Consider the following 13,519-nt stretch of genomic DNA (forward strand, 5'->3'; position numbering starts at 1 on the left):
TAACCTTTTGTAAAATACTGACATATGGCAAATCAATGAGAAAACAATAAAATAAAGGATAAAACAGTAGAACCTGGATTTATGCAAGCCCATTTAGTGTATTTTAACCAGTTTGTTATAGAATCTAGTTAGAGAATCTATAGAATGTACTCCAGAACCTCTTTACTAGGAAAGCATTTTTAATCAAGGGCCTATTGGTTAATTTGTTACATTGACAAATAATCTCTATTTCCTGCTTCATACTGCGAAAGCAAGGGTGTCAAACGTGTTTCATACTGAGGGCCGAATGGCATTCATAATGCCTGCTGAGGGCTGGAAGTGATGTCGTTAGGCAGGAAGTGATGTCATTAAACAACTCATAACAAAAAACACTTTTTCTCACTTAGGAATTCATTAACTACAAATGACAGAAGAGAAAACACGCTAATCTTTATCATATTTCAAGATATGGGAGAGCCCAATTTTTGTGGGGGCTGCCCTTTTAGCAGTAACACCTCACCACTGCTCAGCAGCTGAGAACCTGAAGGCCAGATAAAAAGCTTCCAGGGGCCGCATCTGGGGGGGCCCGCCCCGCCTTATGTTTGACACCCCTGTGCTAAAGAGTACAAACCAGGAATAGAAATTATCTGTCAATGCAACAAATTAACAAATAGGCCCTTGCTTAAAAATGCTAAAGAGTAAAGACGGCCTAAATTAAGAGACTCCCTCCACTTTCTGGCTTTCTAAAAACCGCCCATTCACCTCTTCAGATAAGCAACAGTTTATTCTCCAGCATATGCAGGTCTCATCAAAAGAAAATTAGAACAGCCTACTAGAACAGAATAAAAATATATTAAGCCCAGTGTTTTGTCTCCATCAGTGGCTAGCTAAATGCTGCATTATAGATTCTAACAGGCATTATAGATTCTAAAAGGTATTATAGAGACCATAACCTCCTGCTGTTTGTCCCTAGTATTAGGAAACTAGAGATACAGGATCTCTAAAACCAGAGGTTCTTTCTTCGCTCTCATTAGTTATTGAATCATCTTTTAAAGTTTATTCTAACTACCATCACCATATACTGTAGCAAAGAATGTTATACAGTACTTCCTAAATCTTACCAGGGCAAAGCTTTAAACTGGATTACTGTATACCAGATTCATCAGCTGGACCTCTAACATGGATAACCATTATGGCTATTGTCCTTAATGGTAACCAGGCATCCCAGTTAACCAGTGGTGTCACTAGGTGTGGGGGGGGGGTTGTCCAGTGGTTTAGGCAAGAGTACATCCGTGAGTGGTTAGCAGCTTGCTTTGGTGCAATCCAATCCACTAGCCACTAGCACATGGAGTAAATGTGGTTGAAAGGTCATTCCTTCTATCAGATTTTTTTTTTTTTTTTTACAAAGCAGGCTATTAAAAATTAAGAAAAGTAGGTGGGTAATATTCCCCAATTAGGCTCTCTTTTGCAGGCAGTTCCAGTAATTCTAAAGTAGTGCTATATAGACATATGGTACTCCTACCAGAACTGTCTTTAATGTCTTCCTGGGAATTGCAGGCTCTACTTTGCGCAACTCTACAGTAATTTGTTCTTAAAGAAACACTGCCAAATGGACTTATCTGAAGGTCTGCATTTCCTGTTTCCAATGAAAGAGTCCCTAGCGCCCAGTACTCCAATCCTACAAGCTACTGCACAAGCACAACAGCTGAAGTTCTGCCATAGGCATACTACCCTAGTCCCACAATCCAGAAATGTACATACAGTGAGCAACTAGGGGGTATTATCTGGTTGAAAACAGGAGCAAGCACAAGTCTACTTTTCCTGAACTAACTTGTTCCTCTCCCCAATGACTCGAAGATGTGTGTTGGGTTTTGCTTACTTTTTAATTTTGTTTTAATGTTTTAGTGTTTAACTGTTAAAATTAATGTTTTGATGTTGCTTTTTCTCCTTAATTGTTGTGATATACGGTACGTTTATTATGGAGCTTTGAAAGTCGCCTTGGGCATTTGCTTCAGCATGGGAAAGGCAGGAAATAAACAAACCCACCTTTCCCTCTAAGTAAACAGAATGCTCAAGGCAGCAGCTGAAATACACTTGGCATTTCAGGTGACAGGGTTTAGGCTTGGCTTCGGTGAATAAAATGAAAATAGAAGCTTGCATTGGAGTCAGAAGTTACCATAATTAAGTACAATATAACATCAATCCACAACAGATCATTATTCCAGAAAGACAACAATACTTTTCTTTTTTAAAAAAAAAAAGCAAACCATTAATTTGTACATTTTGGGGGGGGGGGGTTCATTCCAACTACCATTCCTAGATATACTCCAAATGCATTAGGATGAGGGTAGATCACAGAATTGCCTAGAAGAGACAATGACATGGGCACAGGCAATGGAATATTAATACTCCCGGTATTCTTGAAAAGCATGACCGCTGGCAGCAACCCAGAAAACACAATGCTGCGTAGAAAGGCAGTTATAGGACTGGCAGAAAAAAAGGGTTTCCTTCAGGTTGTTATAATTATTATTACTCCCTGGGAACCTTCTGGATCTGAGACAGCAGCTACAACCCTGTACCAGATTATTTTGTTACAGGTTGAGCCTCATTATTCCCTTCCAAGCACTCACCTGGATGGCAAAAATAGCAAATCAATTTAAAAAACAAAGTTTCTTTGCTCCAGTGATTTAAAAACAGCCTAGCTGACCTTTGTGATGTAAGATATGTCATTAAGAAGACAATCCATCAATCAGTCCTCCTCCAAGCTCTTAGAAAGGTGCTTCACTCAGCCCCTCCCTTCACCAATGCAAAGTGATCACCTTTCTTTCACATGCTCAGGGGGAAGGAGGGGTCTCCTGGAGAGAGAAGGATTGATGGAATGTCAGCTAGCTGTCCTCTCTCTCTCTCTCTCTCTCTCTCTCTCTCTCTCATTAAGGAGGCTATTGTTAAAGGACTGTTCAGTTTTTTTAAACTGATTTTAAAGGGATGCATTTTTCCCCTTCTCCAGGGATCAGCACATTCCTTCTCATTTGCAGGGGCCATTCGTGTTGAGTTAAATCCGTGTATAAGAAAATCCGTGTATAAAAAGGCTGGACCTGTACTAGTAAGAAAGGGAGCAAGGCCTTGTACAGCATAGGATCTTAACTACTTTGGCTAAAACAAACAAAAGACGGGGATATTCCAACATGAGTGAAGAATACATTTACCTTGGTCTTTGAAAACATGTATGCACAATTTCCATTTTCTGAGGAACTAATGGTAGCAAAACAAACTAGACAACAACTACAGCAATGAAGGAAGAAGACTCAAGATGTATCTGACCAAATACAGGCTAAAGCCCATTTTAGGGCCTACTTCATAGCAGTAACAGCTGTGGTGTGGTGTAAAAAACAGCAAAGCAAACTTACGTGCTTAGACCACTGTGTATGCTCAGAGCAGGCCAGCAGAGTTATTCTGAGTGGCAAGGCTGTGGTTACATACTGCCTCCTAGTAGACTAAGGAAGGGTGCTCAGCGGCCCACTATCACCTGATAAAAATAATACTTCCTCAGCACTTTGCAGGGCAGGGCATTTGGTGGGCCACTGTGAGACAGGTAGCTGGACTAGATGGGCCTACGGCCTGATCCAGTGGGGCTGTTCTTATGTTCTCAGGTAAACGCTCCTATCCACATTGACTTGAACCCTAGGTTCTTTGAAGTAATGGGTGATGCTGCTCAAAGCACCAACTTGGCCTGCTATATTGAAGACCTTTAAACGTGTGGACTCTGAAGATGAAGGAAAGATCATCAGGAGTGAGAATTCATCCACTGTGCTTGACAGTTGACTATCCTGACAGATGAAAGCTACCAGAGGAAAGACCCCTTACAGGTGGAGGACAGTGTAAATGCATCTTTCAGACAGGACAAGATGTAAACTATTCTGAAGGAAGTGGTGCTATGATTGCTTCTCAAGATTGCTGGATCTTGACAACTACTGGTCTATTTTTAATCTTTCCCTTTAGGGCAAGCTGACCAAGTGTAAGTTGGGGACTCCGCTCCAGAAGGATGGATGCAACAGATTATCTTGACCCATTTCAATCTAGCTTCTGGCCTGGGTTCAGGACCAACACTGCCTTGGACACCCTGCATGACACTGAGGTCAAGAGGAAGAGAGCACATCCCAACTGGTTCTGCAAGAATGCTCAATGGAATTCAATACCTCAAGCATGGGAACCTTCTGGAATGCTTACCTAGAAGGATGGATGCAGATGGTGTTGCTGAAGGAGCACTACTTAGACTTATGGGTTTTGGAAACCCACAGGGTTCCATCTTGTCCCCCTAAACTGTTTAATATCTATATGAAACTATAGAAGGTAGACAAGGTGCTGATAATCTTATATTGGTGGCTGATTTAGTGGCTTTAAAAAACAAGAGACTCAGAGCCCAATCCTGTGCTCAGTAAGGCACGTTTGCGAGTCTCATCACTGGGCTCCTGCCCATGCTAGCCCAGCGCTGGCTGGTGCTGGGCTAGTGCGGGGCAGTCGCCCAGCTTCCATGACTCAGAGGTCTCCTGAATTGCCGTGCTGCGGCACAGTAGGCGGGGACAGGGGAGGAGGTGTTCCAGGGAGGGGGAGGCCAGTGGGGGGCAGAGAGAGGGCGGGGGAGGCATGCGGGGGGAGGGAGGGAGGTGGGTCCGCAGAGCTCTACTACGCAGGATCCAAAGCGCTCAGGCGCCTACTCTACTCTACTCAGGCGCCTACTCTACTCTACTAGATCCTTAGCTCTACTACGCAGGATCCAAGGCGCTCAGGTGCTCCGCACCCTACACGAGCGCCTTTACTTTACCACTGACCTTTTGGTCGGCAGTAAAGTGAGAAGCCCCATTGCAGGGCTGCTTACCTTACCCAGGAGAAGGGGATGAAAGTCCCCTTCTCCTGAGGCGCCTCCCACGGTAGCCCGGGAGGTGCAGGATCCGGCGGCAGCCATTCTCGGTGACGCCGAGCCTGGGCGCCCCGGGCAGCTCAGGATTGGGCTGCCCATTTGTGAGCAGTTTCGTCATTAAATGCTGGAAAAGCGTCTGATATGGTGCAATGAAAATTTATTTTTGTTATATTGAGCAAGTTTGGATTTCCTAATAATTTTATTAAATGAATTACAATTTTATACTCTAGCCCAGGGGTGCCCAAACCTCAGCCCTGGGGCCACTTGCAGCCCTCAAGGACTCCCAATGCAGCCCTCAAGGAGCCCCCAGTCTCCAATGAGCCTCTGGCCCTCTGGAGATCTGTTGGAGCCTGCACTGGCCCAACGCAACTGCATGAGGGGGACTGTTTAACCTCTCACGAGAGCTGTGGGACGAGGGCTCCCTCCAATGCTTGGTTTCACATCTGTGATGCAGCAGCGGCAACAAAGGAAAGGCCAGCCTTGCTTTGTGCAAAGCCTTTTATAGGCCTTGAGCTATTGCAAGACCTTCATTCATTCATATAAGTTCATCTTTAATATATTCATTTATGTAAACTTATGTAAATTTATTCAAATTTTAAATGTAAATTAATTCTTTTTTTCCCCTGGCCCCCGACAGTGTCAGAGAGATGATGCGGCCCTCCTGTCGAAAACTTTGGACACCCCTGCTCTAGCCCAAGTTCGAGGGTAGTGACCAATAGTCATCTTTCTCCTGCCTTTCCTCTCAAAAGGGGAACTAAGCAAGGATGTCCTATTTGAACTTTGATTTTTTATTTATGTTGGGAATCATTAGTCTGTGTTAGCAGACAAAATAGTAATATCTATAAATTTATATATTATTCTAATGAATTTAAGATTATCTTATATACAGATTATATTTTACTATTTATTTCTGAACCAGGATCTTCTATTGTAGAATAAGTAATTTATCTGGAAAATTATTTCCAATTATTTTTTGGAAATTTATATGGTTCTCTGATCAGTTGGACAAAACTTGATCTGATTCCACTTGGTGATAAGAAGGTGTGCAGTATATACAGTGCTTGGCTATTTCAATGGTGCCCAGTTGTCATTAAGTATTTAAGAATATTGATTCCTAGGCATATATAGCAGATTATAGCACTGAACATTAATAAACTCACAAATGAAACAGCACTAGACTTAGACTGATGGGCTCCTTTAAATTTGTCCCTTTGGGGCAAAGTTAATACTTTAAAATTAATATTATTCCTCACATTATAGATGTACCATGTGCAATTCCTTTATAAAGCAAACAGATACATACATTTTATGCTTTTAAGGAATTTTTGTGGGATTCTTCCCACCAAGAATTTCCTTAAGAGGATACAACTTCCATATATTGGAGGAGGATTTGGATTTCCAGATCTCAGTTTATATCATCAGACATACCTTCTAACCTCCATTAATTATTGGGATCACTTTTCAAATTTTAGCAAGCCATCTAGGACTATTTTGAAAGCCTCTTATTTGGCACCTATTTTTAAATGGATGGTATTAGGATCCACATAAAAAAGGATGGAGTTCCACCTACAATTTCTTCAGTTAGATATTTGAGGACCACAATTTCTAGCAAGTATAAATTTGATCCATTTACTCACGTCAAGTTAACACTTTTAGCTAACCCTTATTTAAAAATAAGGAGACTTTTTTGTGGAAAAATTGGACAGAAAGCAATATTTACCTTGGACCAATTAATTGGCCAAGCTCAGGAGTTTTTTATTTGGTTGAACAGTAACTATGATTTGCCAGTTATTAGCCATTTGTTAGAGACTTGAAATCCTATTCAGCACAGGAGCAGCGGCGCTAAACAGTTATTGCTGGTTCCAGTGCTGGATCTGAGCAGGCATGAGTTCTCCTCAGAGGAAAGGGACATTTGTCCCATTACCCCAAGTAACGCCCCAGCCGGCTCAATGGGGCTACTTGAGTCTGTGCCAGCTATTTCCCTGGCACAGACTCAAGAAGCCCTATGTCAGGCTTCTGAGCTCAACATGGGGATAGGATTCAGCAGAGGCCTCCATTGGTCCCAACCCCAACCCCTCACAGGCCTGTCCCTCCCACCCTCTCTCTGCCGTCCCTCCATCTAGGAACACCTCCTCCTTGCCCTCCCTTCACCCTCCCCACTCCCCCATGGGGCTTGGTGCTTACTTGCACTCCGCCAGCAGCTGCGGCTCCCAATGGGACAGCACAGTCAGTAGGAGAGCCAGTTCAGAATGGGAATTCAGCCTTTTCTTAATGGGGTACCACTCTCTCCAAAAAGCTGGTGCACAGTTTCAGGGCGCTCCTGGATACAGCCCAGCTCCTAGTGGGAGGCAGCCATTGCAAGGTGCCTTTTCACTCAGCTTTGCTTGGTGGACCAGTTGCAGCCACATCTCAATAAAGCAGATATACAGTATTTGCTTTCTTACTGCTCATAGTTATTACATTTAGGGTGCAATCCTAACCTACTTTCCAGCAACAGCATAAGGGCAATGCAGCTCCGAGGTAAGGAAACAAACATTCCCTTACTTTGAGGAGGCCTCCGTGAGTGTCCCCTAACTGCAGGATGTAGCCCATGTCCCACTGGCACAGCTATGCCAGTGCTGGAAAGTGGGTTCGGATTTGGGCCTTACTCATGCTTGGTCACATTTTGACTGAACTACTGAAACCCACACCACGAAGGGTTGCCCTTGAAAAGGATTCAGAAACTTCAGCTGGTTCAGAATACTGCAGCCTGACTGCTGCAAGGGGTCCTGCAGGAAGAGCACATTAGTCTTTTGCTGCAGGACCTACATTGGCTCCCCACACTTCCAAGTTCAATTCATGGTTGATTGTTATCTCTAAAGTCTTAAGTGGTTTGGGCTCTTGATTCCTAAGAACCACTTTTGCCTGCTTAACTATTTAGATCTTCAGGGCAGGCTCTGTGAGTTATTGAACAAGGTTTGATTGGTATGCATGCAATACAAAGCTTTCCCCACAATAGCTCCTACCCCCATGTGGAACTTCATGCCTCAGGGAGTGTGGGAGGCTTCCTCTCCCTATTTCATATACCTATTATACCAGGCTTTGGAGTTGCAAAACACAGAAGTTCTGTATTTGCATTACTGCATTTATACCTTTCTCTGAGCACTTTAAATTGTTGAATCTGTTCTTATTGTAAATTGTCATTATAGTCTTTGTTAGCTGCTTTGGAATTATTTGTGAAAGGCAGAATAAAAATGATTAAACACATTTTTTTCCCTACAGGACTAAAACAAGGTTTCTGCAATAAAATCATGTGGTTCTATTAAGTCTCCCACTTCCCCTTTCACAGAAGCACATTTGTTTTTCACTTTGTTAAGTCATTCAATCCATATGGTACTGCACAACCCTATGCATGTTTACTTAGAAGTTGTACTGTGTTCAGTGGGGCTTACTCCCAGAAAACTGTGCATAGGAGAACAGCCTGAGACTGAAATCCTATACCCACTGTCCTGGGAATAGGCCTCATTCAACCCAATGGAACGTACTTCCATTACTTTGCCTCTGCTCCTATCCACCTAGTGGAGGACAGAAGATTATCAGGCAGTACTTTCAAAATAAGAACCTAAAAGACAGAAACACAGGCCCAAGACATTCTTGATGTGTCAGTTACAGACTTTTTATATCATACCAACATTTCCCCACACAGTAAGCATCTGTATCAATCTCTGCAGCAATCAATCCATGTAGTAACTACGTGATTACTACAACAATGCCATACAGAGATCAATCAGTGCTAACAGTTAACTTTTAGTATTTCAGAAGACAGGCCATAACAGTAAAAACAGTTCATAATAAGGGAATTCTATTACAGAGCTTTTTGAAAGACTTAAAAAAAAACTACCAAGTATAGGCCGTAAGATTGCAAACGCTTTGGGGACAGGAAGTCATTTAGGGTCCAATCCTATCCAATATTCCAGTACTGGTGCAGCTGTGTCAATGAGGCAAGTGCTGCATCCTGCAGAGGAGGGGCAGTCACTGATGCCTCCTCAAGGTATGGGAACATTTGTTCCCTTGTCTCAGGGTTGCATTGCAGTTGCACCGGTACTGGCAAGCTGGATAGGATTGGGCCCTTAGCTATTTTTCTCTGTAAACTGCTTTGTGAGCTTTTTTTGTTGAAAAGTGGTTTATAATATTCTTTTTAATAATAATAATAATAGCATTTACCTTCATATGATTCTAATATAGACTGACTGTACTTTGCAGTAAAGATCCACTAGGTTCAATGGGGCTTGCTGTTGCTTGAGGATGTGCTGTATACAAAACTGTAGCCTCAACCAGTATGATGTTCCTATAAACATCTTTCATTGTTTTGCAGCAGTTTAATATGGTGGGGGGAGGGGGGAGAGGAAGGAAATATCTCCTTTCTCAATCATGCAGGAGACTCCCCTTTAGACCTTCTCCCCTCCCCTCCCTTCCCAGCAAAAGACTCTTCACAAAAGAAAGCCCCAGCCCCATATGCAGGTTGCTGGACAAAAATGCAAATTTATTTTCTACTATAAAACAGTGAGTTTCCTTCACATGCCCAAGAGAGACTTATCAGGTTGTCACATACTATGCAATCAACTTCTAAATTTAGATACATACTATTTTAAAGTTTTCCTCTTTTATAACCAAATCATGTCTGCTCTCACCACAGCAGAAACTTCTTAAAAATGTGTTAAGAAAACAAGGTCAACACAACATTGTGGCTAGAATCAACTGCAAGTGTAGGAAGGGAGGAAGGGGATTTTTCTGGGTTATTGTCCAAGATGTCTAGCCCCCTGCAAAACATGGCCAGCTGTGTTCACTGATAGTGGGGGGGGGGCAAAGGGGGGAATTATCTGACAGTTGGATACTTACACAGCTGAGAGACAAAAAAGGTTACTCAAATCACAAGCACCACTTAAGACAGAAAGAGATTTGGTGTTCTTTGAAAGGAACACATCTTTAAGAAGTGGAAGAGGCTGCTGGGGAGAAAGGGTGATTGATTGCAGAACTCCTGCAATTGGGGGGGGGGGAGAAGCAAACACAGGGACACAATTTCATTTCATGGCTAAGAAAAGAAACCACTAGGGAGTCTCCAATATGCTGTCTAAGCAAAACAAAAAACCAAGAACAGGCATGTATATGGGTGTTCTACACAATTACAATCTCCCCCAATTATCACCCATCCAGCCCCATTTTCCTCAAAGGAAATCAATATAATCTTCCCTAACAAAATAGGATATATGGGAACCATTCAGACAACACTGTCCTGTAATAACACCACACTTTTTAAGCTCATAAGTACAGGTGAGTTTAAAAGTTTTATTTTTTGGCGAAGTTCAATCTTTTCCAAACTTCAAAAAGCAGAATTATGCATTTTTATTCAAAATTTACATTATAACTATAAATTATAATTCCTTTAAAAGTCTACTAGGTAGGTGATATAGTTGGTACAGTGTCAGCAGATGCAGTCACAGTCATTACCCATGCACCTCCATTAATTTTTTTAAAACAAATAAAACAGGGTTTTGTGCAGATTTGGCTTTTCTTTTCTTTTTTTTTTGCAAAAATTAGAAGTTCAGAAAGCAGTGTTAAGTGATTTTTAATTCATTGTTACCATTTTCATCCACCTCTACTCATAAGATCACTACAGACCAGAACAACATCACATAGAATTTTTAAGATTAAGTAGTAGTCCAGGACCAACCATGTCAGCACACCACCCACCGGAAGCTTCCACCCCCATTGTGGCATGGCCCTGCTGCCTGTATCCATCACACACACACAAGCACCTCAAAGAAAACCAGCAACCTTAAGACACAAACATAAAAACACTTTCCCTATTTAAGCCTGCAGGGGAGAGGAAGAAGAGATAAGGAAGTGGATGGGGGGGAGGAGAGGGTGTACATACAAGAAGTAGGGGTGTGGTTTTTTGGTGATTTTTTGGTAATTTGGAAGAAGACACAAGGAAGTGGATGGGGGGAGAGGGTGTACATACAATAAGTAGGGGTGTGGGTTTTTTGGTGATTTTTTCCAAAAATTTCTTGATTTAAATAATAAATTTATGGTGTTATATGTTTTTATTCAGCCACAGTATTATTTCTAACAGGAAAAGTAATCTATTTTAATTTCTGGGAAATACCTTAAATGGAAAAAAAATGCAGACTTTTGGGTTTTTTTGGATATTTTAAACCCCAAAAGGGGGTGTCTTGCAAAAGGGGGGGTGCCTTGTGCTTGTATTCAGATATTTCAACACCAAGAGGGTGTCTGGTGCTTGCATCAAGGGTAAGGAAGGAGAAGAGGGTGGGGGGGGTGTCAGGGGCAAGAACAGGGTGGGGGGATTTGGGGTAGGCAAGAAGAAGAGGGTGGGGGGAGTCAGGGGTAGGCAAGAAGAACAGTGGGGGAGTTGGGGTAAACAATAGGGTGGGGGTTCAGGGGTTGGTAAGGTGAAGAGGGTGGGGGAGTTAGGGGTAGGCAAGAAGAACAGAGTGGGGGAGTCAGGGGTAAACAATAGGGTGGAGGGTCAGGGGTTGGTAAGGTGAAGAGGGTGGGGGGAGTCAGGGGTAGGCAAGAAGAACAGGTTGGGGGAGTCAGGGTAAGAGGGTGGGGGTTAGGGGTTGGTAAGGTGAAGAGGGTGGGGGAGTCAGGGGTAGGCAAGAAGAACAGAGTGGGGGAGTCAGGGGTAAACAATAGGGTGGGGGTTCAGGGGTTGGTAAGGTGAAGAGGGTGGGGGAGTTAGGGGTAGGCAAGAAGAACAGAGTGGGGGAGTCAGGGGTAAACAATAGGGTGGAGGGTCAGGGGTTGGTAAGGTGAAGAGGGTGGGGGGAGTCAGGGGTAGGCAAGAAGAACAGGTTGGGGGAGTCGGGGTAAGAGGGTGGGGGTTAGGGGTTGGTAAGGTGAAGAGGGTGGGGGAGTCAGGGGTAGGCAAGAAGAACAGAGTGGGGGAGTCAGGGGTAAACAATAGGGTGGAGGGTCAGGGGTTGGTAAGGTGAAGAGGGTGGGGGGAGTCAGGGGTAGGCAAGAACAGGCTGGGGGAGTCGGGGTAAGAGGGTGGGGGTTAGGGGTTGGTAAGGTGAAGAGGGTGGGGGAGTCAGGGGTAGGCAAGAAGAACAGGATGGGGGAGTTGGGGTAAACAAGAGGGTGGGGGTCACGGGTTGGCAAGGTGAAGAGGGTGGGGGGAGTCAAGGTAGGCAAGAAGAACAGGGTGAGGGAGTCGGGGTAAACAAGAGGGTGGAAGTCAGGGGTGAGTAAGAACAGGGAAGGGGGAGTCAGGGGTAGGCAAGGAGAACAGGCTGGGGGAAGTCAAGGGTAAGCAAGAGGGTGGGGGTCACGGGTTGGCAAGGTGAAGAGGGTGGGGAAGCCGGGGTGGGGAAGCCGAGGGTGGGCGGGGGGCCAGGGAGGGTGCAGAGCCAGACGGCCCAGCCCGGGAGGGGCGCACAAAGGAGGCCGCGGCCTCCCCCCTCAGGACGGCAGCGCAGCCAGGCGGGACACGAGGCGGCGGCGAGGGCCGGGCCGGGCCGGGCCGGGCCGCCAGCCTGGGCCCCCGCAGGGCAGAGCCTCCCCCCGCGGCCCGCACTCACAACAAGAAGCTCATGGCGGCGTCGGAGGAGCGGCGGCGGCCTCAGCGCGATCCCAGCAGCGGCGCCCCGCGGAGGAAGCAGGGCGGGGACTGAGGGGCGGCCGAGCCGGCCAGCCGGGCGGGCCTCCCCGCCGCTCCGCCCCCCGCCGCAGCCAAGGCCGCCCTCTCCGCGCAGCCTCCGCGCCCGGGAGGAGGCCCGCTGACCCCAAGGGGCTTCCTTCTGAGTAGGCAGGCAGAGGCCCCGTCCACCCTTCCCTGGGAGTAAGCCCCATTGAGCACAGTGGGACTTCCTTCTGAGTAGACAGGCATAGGCTGGGGTGCTGAGGCTGCAATCCCCTCCACACTTTCCTGAGAGTAAGCCCCATTGAGCACAGTGGGACTTCCTTCTGAGTAGGCAGGCATAGGCTGGGGTGCTGAGGCTGCAATCCCCTCCACACTTTCCTGAGAGTAAGCCCCATTGAGCACAGTGGGACTTCCTTCTGAGTAGGCAGGCATAGGCTTGGACTCTGAGGCTGCCAACCTGTCCACACTTCCCTGGGAGTAAGCCCCATTGACTGTGATGCAACTTCCTGCTGAGTAGACATGCAGACGATTGGGTGCTTATCCTTTTCTCACCTCAGGCTTCTGAGGTCCCAATCCTATGCATGTCACTCTGAAGTAAGTCATATTATAGTCAATGGGAGTAACTCCCACTTAAGTCTGGATAGGATTGTGCTCTGGCCTTGCCTGGAGCACCTGCATGACAGGAACAAAAAATACTCCCGCCACTGGTTGTGCTGCTTCTCTATGCCCGCCAGGGCATCCCCGTGGGGTCAGCACATCCCCATGCCAAGGGAAAGCCAAACCTTCTGACAGTGCAAGCCTTATATACGCCTTCTCAAAAGGAGCAGCACCACTGAGTTCAATGGGACTTTCTCCCAGGGATGTGCTATAGCAGTGCTATACCTCAACCAGTGGTACCTGTCTGGTGGTACTCCTGGAACCCCTAGACATCTGCCACCTAGTAGCAGGACCAAGAACACAACAGCAATAGGAGTATC

The 13,519-nt window shown here is 45.4% G+C and overlaps 1 protein-coding gene across 1 annotated transcript in view; it reads right to left on the bottom strand.

Moving 5' to 3' along the window:
* The window catches only part of MOB1B (MOB kinase activator 1B), a 38,678-nt gene extending 26,122 nt beyond the window's left edge, over positions 1–12,556 (bottom strand). Inside the window, exon 1 of the mRNA XM_066632166.1 lies at positions 12,481–12,556. Coding sequence (XP_066488263.1) covers positions 12,481–12,494 — 14 coding nt within the window. The 5' untranslated portion in view covers positions 12,495–12,556. The remainder of the gene's footprint in view (positions 1–12,480) is intronic.
* Between the last annotated feature and the right edge of the window lie 963 nt (positions 12,557–13,519).

The sequence above is a fragment of the Tiliqua scincoides genome, chromosome 6 (genome assembly GCF_035046505.1).
Source record: "Tiliqua scincoides isolate rTilSci1 chromosome 6, rTilSci1.hap2, whole genome shotgun sequence".
Taxonomy (NCBI): Eukaryota; Metazoa; Chordata; class Lepidosauria; order Squamata; family Scincidae; genus Tiliqua; species Tiliqua scincoides.